This window comes from Trachemys scripta, chromosome 7 (assembly GCF_013100865.1).
Source record: "Trachemys scripta elegans isolate TJP31775 chromosome 7, CAS_Tse_1.0, whole genome shotgun sequence".
Lineage (NCBI taxonomy): Eukaryota > Metazoa > Chordata > Testudines > Emydidae > Trachemys > Trachemys scripta.
In genome coordinates this window covers 11017645-11031205 of record NC_048304.1, presented here as the reverse complement: position 1 = coordinate 11031205, position 13561 = coordinate 11017645, and the positions used below count along the sequence as shown (strand labels likewise).

At 42.2% G+C, this 13561-nt stretch overlaps 1 protein-coding gene across 1 annotated transcript in view; it reads right to left on the bottom strand.

Moving 5' to 3' along the window:
- The window catches only part of GXYLT2 (glucoside xylosyltransferase 2), a 29567-nt gene extending 21147 nt beyond the window's left edge, over positions 1 to 8420 (bottom strand). The window contains exon 1 of the mRNA XM_034776544.1: positions 7955 to 8420. Within this exon, the coding sequence (XP_034632435.1) occupies positions 7955 to 8259 (305 nt within the window). The 5' untranslated portion in view covers positions 8260 to 8420. The remainder of the gene's footprint in view (positions 1 to 7954) is intronic.
- Positions 8421 to 13561: the final 5141 nt, after the last annotated feature.

Here is a 13561-nt window from a genome sequence, read left to right as displayed (position 1 = left end):
GGAGTTAGGGCGGGGACTTTGGGGAAGGGGCAGAGTTGGGTGGGGCCAGGGGTTGGGAAAGGGGCGGGGCCAGGGCCCATGGAGTGTCCTCGTTTTTTATTTTTTAAATATGGTAACCCTACCATTATCATCATCTAGTCTGACCTTCTGCATCAAGCCCATTATGTCAGTTTGAGTAGAGCACGTCTCCCATCTGAATTTTTTTTTTTAAGTTTTAGAACGTTTGATCCGTATATAAAAGGGGAATGCACATATCCAAAACTGACATGTAAAAGGCATTTTCAGAGGTCCTTTATACTCATCATACTGTGCCTCATCCTATTCCCATTGTATCTTGGGTCACTAACTCCAGTGAGAAAAGGGGTCAGCCCATTGCATCAATTTAAAAAGTGACTAGTGATCTCACGTGCTTCAACTTTCTGGGTGCCAAACTTGAGACACTTCAAGGGGCCTGATATTTACAGAATGAGTGCCCAGCAGTTTCTGAAAATCAGGCCCCTTTATAACAAATAATGATACCTAACTCTCAAATAGTGCTTTTAAGGCATCTCAAATTGGGAACACAAAATCAGTAGTCACTTTTGAAAACTTTGGCCTTTGTCTTTTGCATTTATTAGTATAGAAATTAAAGCCATTCCTAGAATGTTTTCCTCTTGGTTCATCCTATTTGCATGCCGATCTGAACCACATTAATGTGCTGCTATCCAGACGCATAGAAAAATAAGTAAATCACAAGCATCACACTTATCACTGGGTTGTTCAAAAGGACAGAGGGGATATATCACTGAAGTGAGGAAATACATCCTAGCCTGGTCCCAGCACACAATCAATCAGTACAGCTAATATTACCAACAAAACAAAAGGCCTAAAGAAATAACAAAGAGAAAATGGCAATTAATTAATAAAGCTGGGGATGTCTCTTTCCAGAAACTAACATAATGTTCATAATGACCTCAGCATGATAGCTGTTGCCCTGTATTGCAGAATAATCTGCTTATACTTTAAGCCACCAGTACTTTACTGACTGCACAAAGCAACATGTTTCATTTATGGTTTAAAAGTCTTAGTCTTTAATCATAATTAAACCTCAATTTCAACAGTGTATAAATAATGAAACACTACATTTATGTGAAGTAGTATTTACTTTCCAGACTATTAATGTAAAAACCACTGAATTATTAAAATGAATAATTGGCTTCTCATACAGATCCTGTTTCCCCCTCCCTCCTTCTAACCATCTCTTTAATGTTTCCTCTTAATTGAGTCTCTAAATCAAGCCATATGTAGAATATAAATGTGAATTACTTTGATATAGCTTATGGCCATGGACTTTAATCGGAGCAGGACAAAGCTCTAACCTTGTATTAAGACATTTCAAGTCCCTGTGCCAAAGCCCAAAGCGCTGTTGTGCACAGTATCAATTCTCGACCACAAATGCAGAGAGTGAACTCAAAGGAAAACCTCCCAAGCCATGTAAAAATGGTCTTCCAGCCCAGGCATTCTCAGCACAGCCTCAATGGGTTCAACCTAAAGGAGGTTCCCTTTTGGTCCACCTAGTACAGCTGCTGTCTCCAAGCCTGGTCTATACTTAAAACTTAGCAACGTCGCTCAGTGCAGTGAAAAATGTCATACCCTGTGTGATGTAGTTAAGTCGACTTAACCTCTGCTGTCAATGCAGCTTGGCCGATGGGCGAATTCTTCCATTAACCCAGCTATCACCTCTCCAGGGGCTGGATTTACTACAGTTACAGAAAAAAACCTTCTGTCACTGTAGAAAGTGTCTACAAGTACAGCACCACAGCTTCGCTACTGTAGCGCTTGTAGTATAGACAAACTCTCAGTTTCAGTCTGGACAGAAGTAACATACAGCATGTGTGCATACCACAAGTTCCTTGTCTAGATAGGGGATCACACTAAATGGTTACCTTTGCTTGAGTATCAGGTTAGCAAGTGGTAGACTGGATCAACTCTTACGTGTCACCATTGGTTGGGAAGAGAGAGAGAGAGCCAGATCCTCAACGTGGGTAAACTGATGTAGCTTCATTAACTTCAACAGCCATTTACCTCGGCTAAGGATCAGGCACAGAACCTGGGACATTCAGCACAAAAAGCATAGGTCTCTACCACTTAAGCTAAAGAAGAAAATTCATTAGCTGTTAGCACCAGTAGGATCTTATCCTCTGTGTAGAAGAGCCACTAGTGATGGACATAACACACTTAGCTAGTATTACACACTGAGCTTCCAAAAAGGAGGAGGAAAGATACACTGTTAGCTCACTTAAGTTGTTATTTTGGGACAAGAGGTCTACTTTGAATCTGGGCCACGGTCTTGTACAGAGACCATACTTAGCGAATCCAGCTATTATATAAAGCCTTCTCTATTTGGTTATGTTTGGTTAGTGTTTAACCATTAATTGGCACAACTACATTTGGAAACAGACAGTTTTCTGAACTTTGGTTGGAAACTGCTACATCAGTCAATAAGATGATTGATGCAAATTAAATGCCTGAAAAAAATGCTTTAACAAAAAAATGCATATTTGTTAAATACGGTGGTAACCTTCATAAAGGCACTAGGATTTGTTTAAGTGAGACATAAGCAGTTGGTAAAGCAAAAGAAACAAATACTGATCTTATGAACTCACCAGTTTAAAATATTAAAATATATTCGTTATGGAGAGGCATACTGTCCCTATGAGGCTTTCAGCAAGTCATCAAGTCTTTAGGACTTTGTTTCCTCATCAGTAAAATGGGGATTATAATAATAGCTACCAGCCTCACAGGAGTCTCGTGGAGATTAATTAGCATTTTGCAAAGGACTCTGATGCTATAAAGCACTAGATTATTATTAGCAAACACTTACTCCGTTTGCATATTTGTGTTCGTTCATTGATAATCTGATTTATTGGTCACTGAAGTAGTTGCTTGTTTTTAATGATTGTTACACACATGAATTTTATAATTTTCTTTCCATTTTAAAATTATTGGAATATTTAATTTTGAAATATTAGAATCACATGGGTCTAAAGTAGATGACATTTGATGGGTTTTAAAACAGTCAACCAAAGTGATTACATAAAATGGGAGCTTTCTGCTATCTTGATCTCCTTTTACTAAGCCCAATAAATAAACCTAGTTTGCGTAGGTGGATTTAGGCAGAGCGGGGAGCAGGAGGAAAGGCAGGAGAAAAGAAACAGGCAGATAAGGATTAATTCAGAACAGAGACTTCCATACAGTATCCATGTAAGACAGATTCTAATATGCCATCACCAGCCTCATTACATACTAGTCCAAGTACAGATATTTTAAGTACTACTGCTTAATATTAAAGCTAAGTACTACATAAAGCCTTGACAAGCACTTGCAAAGCATATCATAAACATTCAGCATCTGTCATAGAAAAGTTTAAGCCAGCTCTGTTAGCACCCAATAGGGTATATTAATGCTGTCAGCATTAGGCCCCTCAAGGATACAGCAACACCAACCCCTACGCAGTTGCTTAACTGTTGGCTTTAACACTGTTTGTATTCATGGAACAGAGATAGTGGCAAGAAACTGAGCTTCCAAGCACAACAGTACACTTTCCTCTCCAGGGGTTTAGATTAAATCTAATTTTCTCATTTGTCACAGCCAGAGGCTTGAAGATAATCAGACCATCATCTATGCAGAACCAATCCAGATCCATACAAGACATTGCATCCCTGCCTCCTTACGCAACCTGCTCATCTATTCAAGCCTGCAAATTTTCTTAGAGGAAGGCAAATTCCGTGCAGCATTCCTATAGGATGCTATGTAATACTTTAAAAAAGCCTCACGTTATGATCTCATCATATCTCACAAAATAAATAGGGTTAAATTTAGGCAGAGTTGACCCCAAAAGGAAAACCTTACAGGGACTGGTGATTCATTAAATAAGCTTCTTTCCTGTGAGTCAACACTGAAACAATGGCTGTGGTAAAGGGAAAGATGAAGTAAAAACACATTCATTGACACTTAAAAAAAAATATACTAGAGATGCTCAAAATTTTCTAAATTAAAAATATGATCATTTTTTCCAGCCAGCTATACATTAGACGTGATTGAAATTTTTTGACAATCAAAAAATGTTGTTGAAATGTTTACATTTTTTCTAAATTTGGGAATAGGGAAAAACAGTGTAAAAAAAATTAAATTCCCTACAAGTGGTTTTTTTTAAGCTTTTGCTGTTTCGGGTTGATGAAGATCCAATCAAAGGTTGTTTTAAAAAGTAAAACGATTATACTATCTAGAGAAAGGTGTAATCTAGTAAGATGCTCTTTTTTTAAAGGAAACACTTTTGGGAGGTCTAAACATGTTGACAAGTATCTTTTTAAGATTTTGCAGTCCCACGTCCTAAGTCTTGCCATCTTGACTAACTATAGATCCTAGTTAGTTTGTTAGTTTTTTCTCCCTTAGAGGTGAGACAACCTTTTGCATACCTGGGGCCAGAATCTGCTAACCCTCATTCACTCCAGTAATGCCACTGAAAGTTATGAGACTCATTACTACAAGTGTAAGGATTCTCAAGATCAGGCTCTTAGCCAACTGATGAAATAGAGAACACCGTTAAAAGCACAACAGAACTTTGCAAACAATGCTAATCCAAAAACCATAATAATTAACCAAAACAGAACAAGTGGGGATGTTCAGTGCTGTCCTTGGAACTTCAGCAGAGGAATATATGGGCTCAGTGAAGGCCTCACCTTCTAAAACCCTGTCCATACTAGGAAAAATGGTATGTTTTTAAAACTTGACAGCTAACACGTTTTAATCTTCTAATGTAGACAGAGCAAGTGGTAGTAGCTAACAAATTAAAACTACCATTTGTTCTGTCTACACTAAAATTTTAACACACTTTAGCTATTACGTTTTAAAAACAAGCTTTTTTCCTGTCACTGACACACTGTAATGCCCTGTCTACATGAGCAAAAAAGGGGCATTTTTCCCCAATCACGCTATGCTAACTCAACTGAGTTAAGTCAATTAATTCCCCCTCTCTCCCCTTAATGCCCATGTAGACAAAGTTTCATTTCTTTAAGATCATTTGAGCATACCTAGGAGGTCTGGTCACATTGCAGCTTACCTACTTACAGGTCAAGTGATTTTAAAGGTGTGAAATTATGTCCTCACTACAGGTATATGAAAGGAATTATGGGACTGGGGTTTCAATCAAGTTAGCTTAACTCAGTTGAAAAAATAAAACCACCTTTTTTTGCCCATGTAGAGTATGGCTGTGACCAAATGGCCTAAAGCCCCAATTCATCAAGTTACTTAAACTTGTGTCTCAACGGTAAGCATAGGTAAACCCCAGCTAAATGCATTGGACTACTCACACACCTAAAATTAGACATAGGCATAAGAAACTTACCGAATCACGGCCTATTTCTCCAGGGCCTGATTCCAGCCTTTCGAAATTAGAGACTTTCTGTTGACTTCAGTGAGCTTTGAATTAGGTCCCTAGAAACCAAGCAGATCATCTCTGCCACATGTCTGGCCCTCAGCAGGCTAGTAAGAGAGAGGTCTAGCCCAGGGGTTCTCAAACTTCATTGCACCACGACCCCCTTCTGACAACAAAAATGATTACACGACCCCAGGAGGGGGGACCAAAGTCTGAGCCTGCCCAAGCTCCATCGCTCTGGGGAGACCCAGAGCCAAAGCCTGAGTCCCACCACCCCAGGTGGGGCGGGAGGGGTCAAAGCCCAAGAGCTTCAGTGCCAGGTAGTGGGGGCCTGTAACCTGAGTCCCGCTGCCCAGGGCTAAAGACCTCAGGTTTCAGTTTCTGTCCTGCATAGTGAGGCTCAGGCTTCAGCCCCAGGCCCCAGCAAGTCTAAGCCAGCCCTGGCGACCCCATTAAAAGGTCACAACCCACTTTGGGGTCCCGACCCACAATTTGAGAACCGCTGGTCTTGCCTAAATCTGGGTCTGCCACTGGTCTTCTAACTATTTAGAGAAATAAGATTTTTTTTTTCTAGCCATGACATAACTTTGACATACTTTGCAAATTATACCCTGACTTGAACTGAGTAATACGCTGGCAGTTGTCCCAGAAAAAACAATGGCTAGTGCAATAAGGAACTGATCAGCAAGAGTATCAGAATTGGACCCTCACTATCTGCTCCTGCTCCCAATGAGGTCAGTGACAACTCCAATTAGCCTCAGTGGTGCAGGATCACGCCCTAAGAGCACAGAAATGTAATGAAAACAGAAGAAAATGCAGTATTTAAAACGCAGCATCTTTACTTTTTTTTTTCTTTTTCTTTTTTTGGCAGTGCTCCTGATTAACAGTGTTTCCTTGTGCAGACCTTGTAAAAGTACTTGAAAATTCAATACATAAATAAAGCCGAGATACTGTCAAATTTTCAGAACATGAGAAGATTCTTATTCATTGAAATGAGAGGGTTGTTTACCCTCTTCAGAAGATTTGGCTACTTTCGCTCTTCATTCTTTTAGTGTTGTCCAGGATTTCCATGATAATCTAAGAGATATGCTCCAAAGAAAAATGACTCCAGGAGGTACAGTTGCTAATGTAAATAGTCCTGCTTTAATACATCAATTTGAATTCTGTTCATGATCCATTCCCAGTCACAGTAAACATCACTTGCACTCAATATGATACAATGTTTGTAGGAAACCAACTGCTTTCATAGCTTAAAAAATAAGATCTTATAAAACGGGACAGTCTTTCATTCAGAACATCTCTGTGAAATCATGAGTCAAAGACATACAAAGTTAATATGATAGTTTAGTCATATTCACCATAATACAGCTAAAATGCAGAAGAGAAAAAGAGTAGTCTACCCACAGAAAAAAACAGTGCAAATATTTTTACTTTTCTGATTCATAATCATAGTACCTTTTTTAAAAAATATTCTAGTTGCAAAATATTTTAAAAGCTAGATCACATTAATTTAAACATCATTTAGCAAAGTTTTCCTAACCACACTCATATATAACAAGATGTATTCATTGTTCTCTTATCTGTTTAGTTCCAAATCATTCTATAAAATACATTAGAATGTTATTAATGCCATACGCAAATATTCACATTTCATTTTGTTTTCACTCAGTTTCAATACAAAATGAGCACAAGTTTAGCCTTTGAGGTTGATAGAAATTTCTCACCTATTTGTAATCACTACCAAATTACACATCTTTAAAAAAAAATAAAAAATAAAAATATCAGCCTTATACTTCAAAAGAACCACAAAACCAGTAAGAATGGTTTTGCTTATAAAGGCTGCTTTCTCACAAAGGTGAGCTACACACGTCTGTTACCTGTACAGAAACAGGAATTCTCTACAGGGTTAGAAACAGAACCGTTGCATTTCCATGGGGCCTCAGACACTGGTGTTGTAAGGAAAAGTCGATTAAAAGACAGGCGAAGCAGTTTATACGCTTACAATTATTGTATGCAATGCAACTAATCCGTGGCCTTGCAACCTAAAGCGGGAGGAAAGCGTGATGTATTTGCCAAACTCACGAGTGAAAAAACTGGACTATTTGAGGAGGCGTTAAAAAGCAAAGGAAAAGGTCAGTGTGCGACTCAAATCGGAGGGATTAAAGTTAGTGAAAGGAAACTGAAAGTTCTTCCCCAGGAAAGTGCATTCGGGTGTCGTTTTGCCACGACTAGACCCATGAGGAGTCAACGCCGAAACTGACCCGGGGCACCAAACAGTCCACAGACTGCATTACCGGGGCTGCTGCTCCAGGGCCAGAGAGTGGAGAGGAAGACTCCCGCTTCCAGGCGGGGAAGCTCCGATCCAAACAGCTGCCACCCGGGCAGCAGAATGAGGATCTCTCACGAGCCAGTGGATCTCTAGATCCCCGGACCAGCCCTCCCTGCAAACTTACCCCGGAAATTTCCCTCCTCCTTCCCTCCCCCATCCTCTATTGTTGCAGCCAAGCCATGGGAAACTAAAACCCCAGCAGCATTTACCGAGCGTTTGCAAACTTCCCTCTCGCAGGACTTCGCTTGCCGGGGTTTCTGCTGAGACGTGGCTCTCGCTTGGCAATCTGCGCCGCCGCCGCCCCCTCCTCCTCCTGCTCCGGCGCTGCGCGGACGGCTTGGAAATGGGCAAAGAGCGGGTGGGCGCGGCCCCCGGGTCCGGAGGAAACGGGCAGCCAGCGAGTTTCTCCGGCCCCTTTCAGCGGCGGCTCGTCCGCGTTGCCCACGAAGAGATAGAGCAGCAGCAGGGTGCCCAGGCACAGCAGGATGGCCACCACCTTGCAGTAGAGTTTCATGGTGCAGCGGGAGGCAGGCTCAGTCCCCGGGGAACGCCTCGCACCGGCTCCTCATCCCGCGCGCTGGCCGGCGGCCGCCACACTCCACACCCGGGGGCTGGCGGGGCGCAGCCCAAGGCACCGTGCGCAGGGCGCCAGCCCGGCTCGCATTGCTGCGCGGCGCTGGCTGCTCCCGGGCCGGGGGAGGAGAGGGTAAACCGGGGCGGAGCTCACCCCTACCGTACTGTGTGGAATAGCAGCTCTCCCAAGCTAGCCCCCGCGCCGCGGTACTAGCCACAGGCTGCCTTCATGGACGGGGGGAGTCTGGGCTAATGGTTAGGGCAGGCGACTAGGCGTTGGGGCTCTAGGAAGGCAGAGGGATCTAGTGGTCAGAGCAGGCAACGGGGGAGCAGGGATCGGGCTCTGTTCCCACGCCCTGTGCCACTGGGTGTTTTGTCTGGGGGGGGAGTCACCCAGGGGTGGCTCTTGTAAGTGCTCAGTGCCAGCCCCCATTGGGAGTGCTGGGGCTGGGGCGCTGCTGGGGTTGGGGCCTTCCCCTTTCTGTGCCTCCCGTCCCCCCATCCGGAAAACAGGGATGCTAATACTGAAATAAACCCATAGCCCTCTAGGAGTTCACAGCTGTCCCCTAAGGGTACATCTGCGCGGCCGCGGAAGGTGTCATTTCCATCTGGGGGAGTCATACCTGTGCTCACTCGCATGGCGCTAGCATGCTGGAAATAGCACTGCTGCTGGGGCACTGAGCTGCCAACCCCTTGGGTATGCACTGCTGTTGTTACAGTGCTAGCTTGACAAAAGTAGTGTAGGTATGTCTACCCAAGCCAGAAATTACACTCCTACTTGCAGCGTAGACATACCCTAAATGACATGTCCTGGCCACGCAGAACTTCATGGTGGCAGCAGGGACAGGATTCCAGTCCTCTTGCTCCAAAACACAAGCCCCTGCCCTTTGAGCTCAAAAAGAATCCCCGGTAGCAATTATGAGTATAGGTCCTAGGACACACAACTGTGGAATTCTAATTCCGTACAGACAAATGGTTCATTGGAGCACTGTCCCACTGCCAAGAGGTGTTTCACACATAATTCACATTTAGAGACCCTTTGGTCAGGGATGCAATCAATGTAAAAGTCCTGTTTGGTAGTGAGAACAGGAACTGAGAATCAGGATTCCTGGGTTCTACCACTGACTTACTGTATTACCCAGGGCTAGACTTATGACTGGCAGGTCCTCAAAGTGCCATGGTTATGTGAGTGTGTATGTGGGGTGTGGAGGAGAGGCGGTGGATGGGGGTATATCAGTCCCTGAAATACATTTCTTCCGTCTATTCTGCCAGATTGGGAAATCAGGCACTGAGATGCAATCTATTAGGCACCTCAACACACATCCGCACCTTATCACACACACCATTCACTTCCCACTTGCCAGAGGTAGATTATGATGGGTGGTGAGTTGTGAAATTTTCATGGGAGTGCAGGAATACAGGAATCCACTTACTTTTCTTGTGCTTTGGACTTGCCTTGCTATGACTGTGGGCAGGTTATTTCACCCACCAGTACAAGATCAAGGGAGATGATAATGTTGACCTATTTTACAGATTAGGGAATCAAGCTCAGTGAGGTTTGTAAGTTGATTTGTGATCCTGGGATGAAAGGTTTTATAGAAATGCAAGTATTAATATTATCCCTTTGGGCTAGAATTTAACTACCCAAAGGATGGAGGCATTATAGTCACAAATCTCTGGCATAACATAGCTGTTCTAGGGAAATAGGGCCCCTAAGTTTTCTCTTTAAGGGTGTGTGCTTGATACAAGATCTGCAGTAGAACCAGAGCTGGCCCAGGTCAGCTGACTTGAGCTCATGGGGCTCGGGCTGTGGGGCTTCAAAACTGCAGTGTAGATGTTCGGGCTTCGGCTGGAGCCCCGGCTCTGGGACCTTCCCCCCTCACGGAGTCCCAGGGCCCAGCTCCAGACTGAGTTCAAATGCCTGCACTGCTGTTTTACAGACTTGCTGAGCTGAGTCAGCTGACCCAGGCCAGCCCCAGGTTTTTATTGCAGTGTAGATGTACCTTAAGACACATTGAATTCCTGAAACAAACTGGAATTGTGTCTGCTTAGTGTTGTCTTATGGTTTCATTGAGTATCTTTAAGTTATTTGCGTAGTGCTGAAGTATGGCTGATGCCTCCTGATGCCCTCAGGAAAACTAAATGTGTTTCTCAGGAGACTGTCTTAATGGCAGGCTTTTAAACCAAGGGCTAGCCACTGCAACACTTACTAATTTGAGAAACCCCACTGAAATCACAGCACTGCTCATGTGAGTAAAGGATAGGCCCCAGGTAAATAAATAAGCCACGTTGTCTCTGTTTTCTGAAATAATGCCTGAACTCCATAGTGTGTTTTTTCTTATACCAGACTCACAGGTAGTGAAGGAACCAGTGCATTGTACATGATAAATCCAGTGCAAAAGAGTGAGATGATTAGGTATTCAGTTCCATATGTTACAATACCCTATGCTTTTAAAATCAGATTTGCCTTTAGGATCAAATCCTGCCAAAATGAGGAATAAGAATGGCAGGAGATGGATCTTCACACATAAAGAATAAATGTTGAGAAAAGAACATTGTCAGTCACTCTGCTGAAAATGTGAAAACTGATAAAGAATCTGGCAGAATGAGTCATTTTGGAGAATCTCCTTTGGATATTCTTTTAGCTGCATAAGTGTTTCTTTTGCTTGACTCGAAGTCACAACTCTTTTCTTGGTTAAATAGATTGGGCCAGATCTCTAGGGCTAGATGAAATATGCTCAGTGTAGGAACCAGAAAGCTACGTTTCTGTTCCCCTGATCCTAATACGGACTGGAGACCAAGTCAAGGGCTGCTGTTCTCTGTGTTGGCAAAAATGCTCCCTCAGAGGATTGCTGCTGCACTGACAAGAGATTACTGGAGCCGAATGTGCTCCAAACTGATCCGCCGGCTCCTGCTTTCTGTCACATCCCTGATCCCCCACACCAAGGAAGCTACACCAGCTTTATGCGACCCAGGGAATCCATTGATATCCTGTCAGAGCAGCTCTCCATCCTGTTTGCACTGTTCCAGCTGTGATTTAGTTTTCTTGTATTGTTAATTAATAAATGCATAATTAGTCCAGCATGTTTGACGCTGTGTCATTCTAAAAATATTTAATGCCTTTTTAATGATCTATACATCTATATATCTATGCATCAGTGTTGCAGATAAGTTTTTTCCCCACACTGAGTATACAGGTGCAATTAGGAAAAAGATAATTATCTAAAGATAGTCAGAAAGGATTATTAAAAGGTCAGTGTCAGGTAGTTTAGGACCCAAGTTTACTTTTTATAAATAAAAGAACTGATCATTACATGTTTGCACCAAGCCTTAGCACAGTAGAGCTCTGATCTTGACTGGTATCTAAGGATGGCCACCATAATACGAATAACAATTAATAATAAACAGTAACAAAACACTTTTAAAAGATTTGTCCAAGTACCTGGGAGATTGCCCATGGCAGCTCTATGTACAGGAAGAAGACCCAGGTGAATTTAAAGAGATTCAAGTCAGGGTTGTACACGTATATCTGATAATGTACAAGTACTGGTTTGACACTGCTACCTGTTTCCTATTAGTAACTACTCCCTTAAGATTGCTATAGAGATTCCAATTAGGAGATTGAATGTTGCTGGGTAATAGGAGTTTAAGATACAAAATTAAAAAGAATTCAAGCATTTTTTTTAAATAAAGAAAATAATAATTAAGGAACCTGATCTTGTTTCATTCACATGAAATTAGCCAGCTGGGCTTATGTGCCATGCTTCTCACCTTGGTATCCGAACACCTTATGGAAGGCATTTGCGGTTCTGCAGGATCAGGTCCTGTGTGATTTAAGTTATCTTCTTTGAGATTGTCAGTATCCCACAATGTACTTAAGTCTATTCCTGGAAAGAGTTTACTGAACTGAAAAGAAGGATACAGCACTTCTTTTATTAGAACTGTATGATAAAATCTACCTACATTTACTATTGAAAACTTAATTTAACTTAGGTTCAGGGCAGATGCCAAAATATAAATGACTTCATAGCAGGAGAAAATAGCAATAGTAAATGAAAAAGCACAGAAGAACCACAAGCACAAACACATGTGTGCTTTTTTCAGCAATTATATACTGTCCTATAAAAGAATTACACACTCATTCTCTATAACAGGAAGAGGTATCAATAACAAAAGCTCTGACATTTGCCTTGCTCCATTTTACACCATCTGTTGTTTACATCTAACTTGTATGTAGGAGAGCCATGGGCCACTGCAAATTACTCAGTTTGCAAAACATGTAGGGGATTTTTATAGGGCTATTTCCCCCCTTCACTTTTGCAATACCTTGTGATGTGCCACTCACCTATCTGCTTCACTCTCATTTACTTTAAATCAAGCCATTGTAGGGATATTAACTCTCAATAGTATACACTCAAGCAAAATCAGCTCAGGAAAGCAGTAGCTAGGGATTTTATGCAGAGTTACATTACTCTGCCTTTAAATCCATTATACTCTGCCCATAGTTCTCCATTGCATGCAGCCTTTTTTTTTTTTTTTTGGCTGTGTGATGAATTGGCATTCATGTCAAGTCCTGATAATATATTGCAGCAGTTACAGAGACAGGACACTCAGACAGATGGTTTAGATCTAGATCTGTGGTGGTAGCCAGCTCAAATAAGTGAAACTTCTTATACTGTAGCTTTAACTGGACTGTTTCGACAAATATATTATTACTTAAAAATTACCTTGTTACACACTTTGGTATTGTAAATAGGTCTCATGTTTTGGAGGCTCTTTGGGTCCCCCTCTGATGATTATACAGCTCTTTAGATGGTAAACTGCACATGCCTTGAATCACCAGGGGTAAAATGCAAACCTACTTCATCTCCCTACTAGTCCTACCTGGGAGGAAATGGTGGTACTATGCTCTCCAGCCTCATTTTCCACGTGCATGTTTAAGCATTGTCCACACCCACACACAATCCCAGCCTTCCCCTTTTCCCACTCCACTATCTATGTAGGAATATTTATGGCTCCCCTTGTCTTAGGATATGAGTACCCTACAATCAGAGCCCCTGTGAAGTAGGGAAGTATTATTATCCCCATTTTACAGATAGGGAATTGAGGCACAGAGCGTGAAATTCAAGCCTCATTGATTTCAATGAAGCCACGATTTCACCCCTGATTTTTAGAGGTGCTAAAGTATCTGAAGCATCCCTGGACTTTGACTGGAGTTGTGGGTGCTCGGAACCTCTATTAAT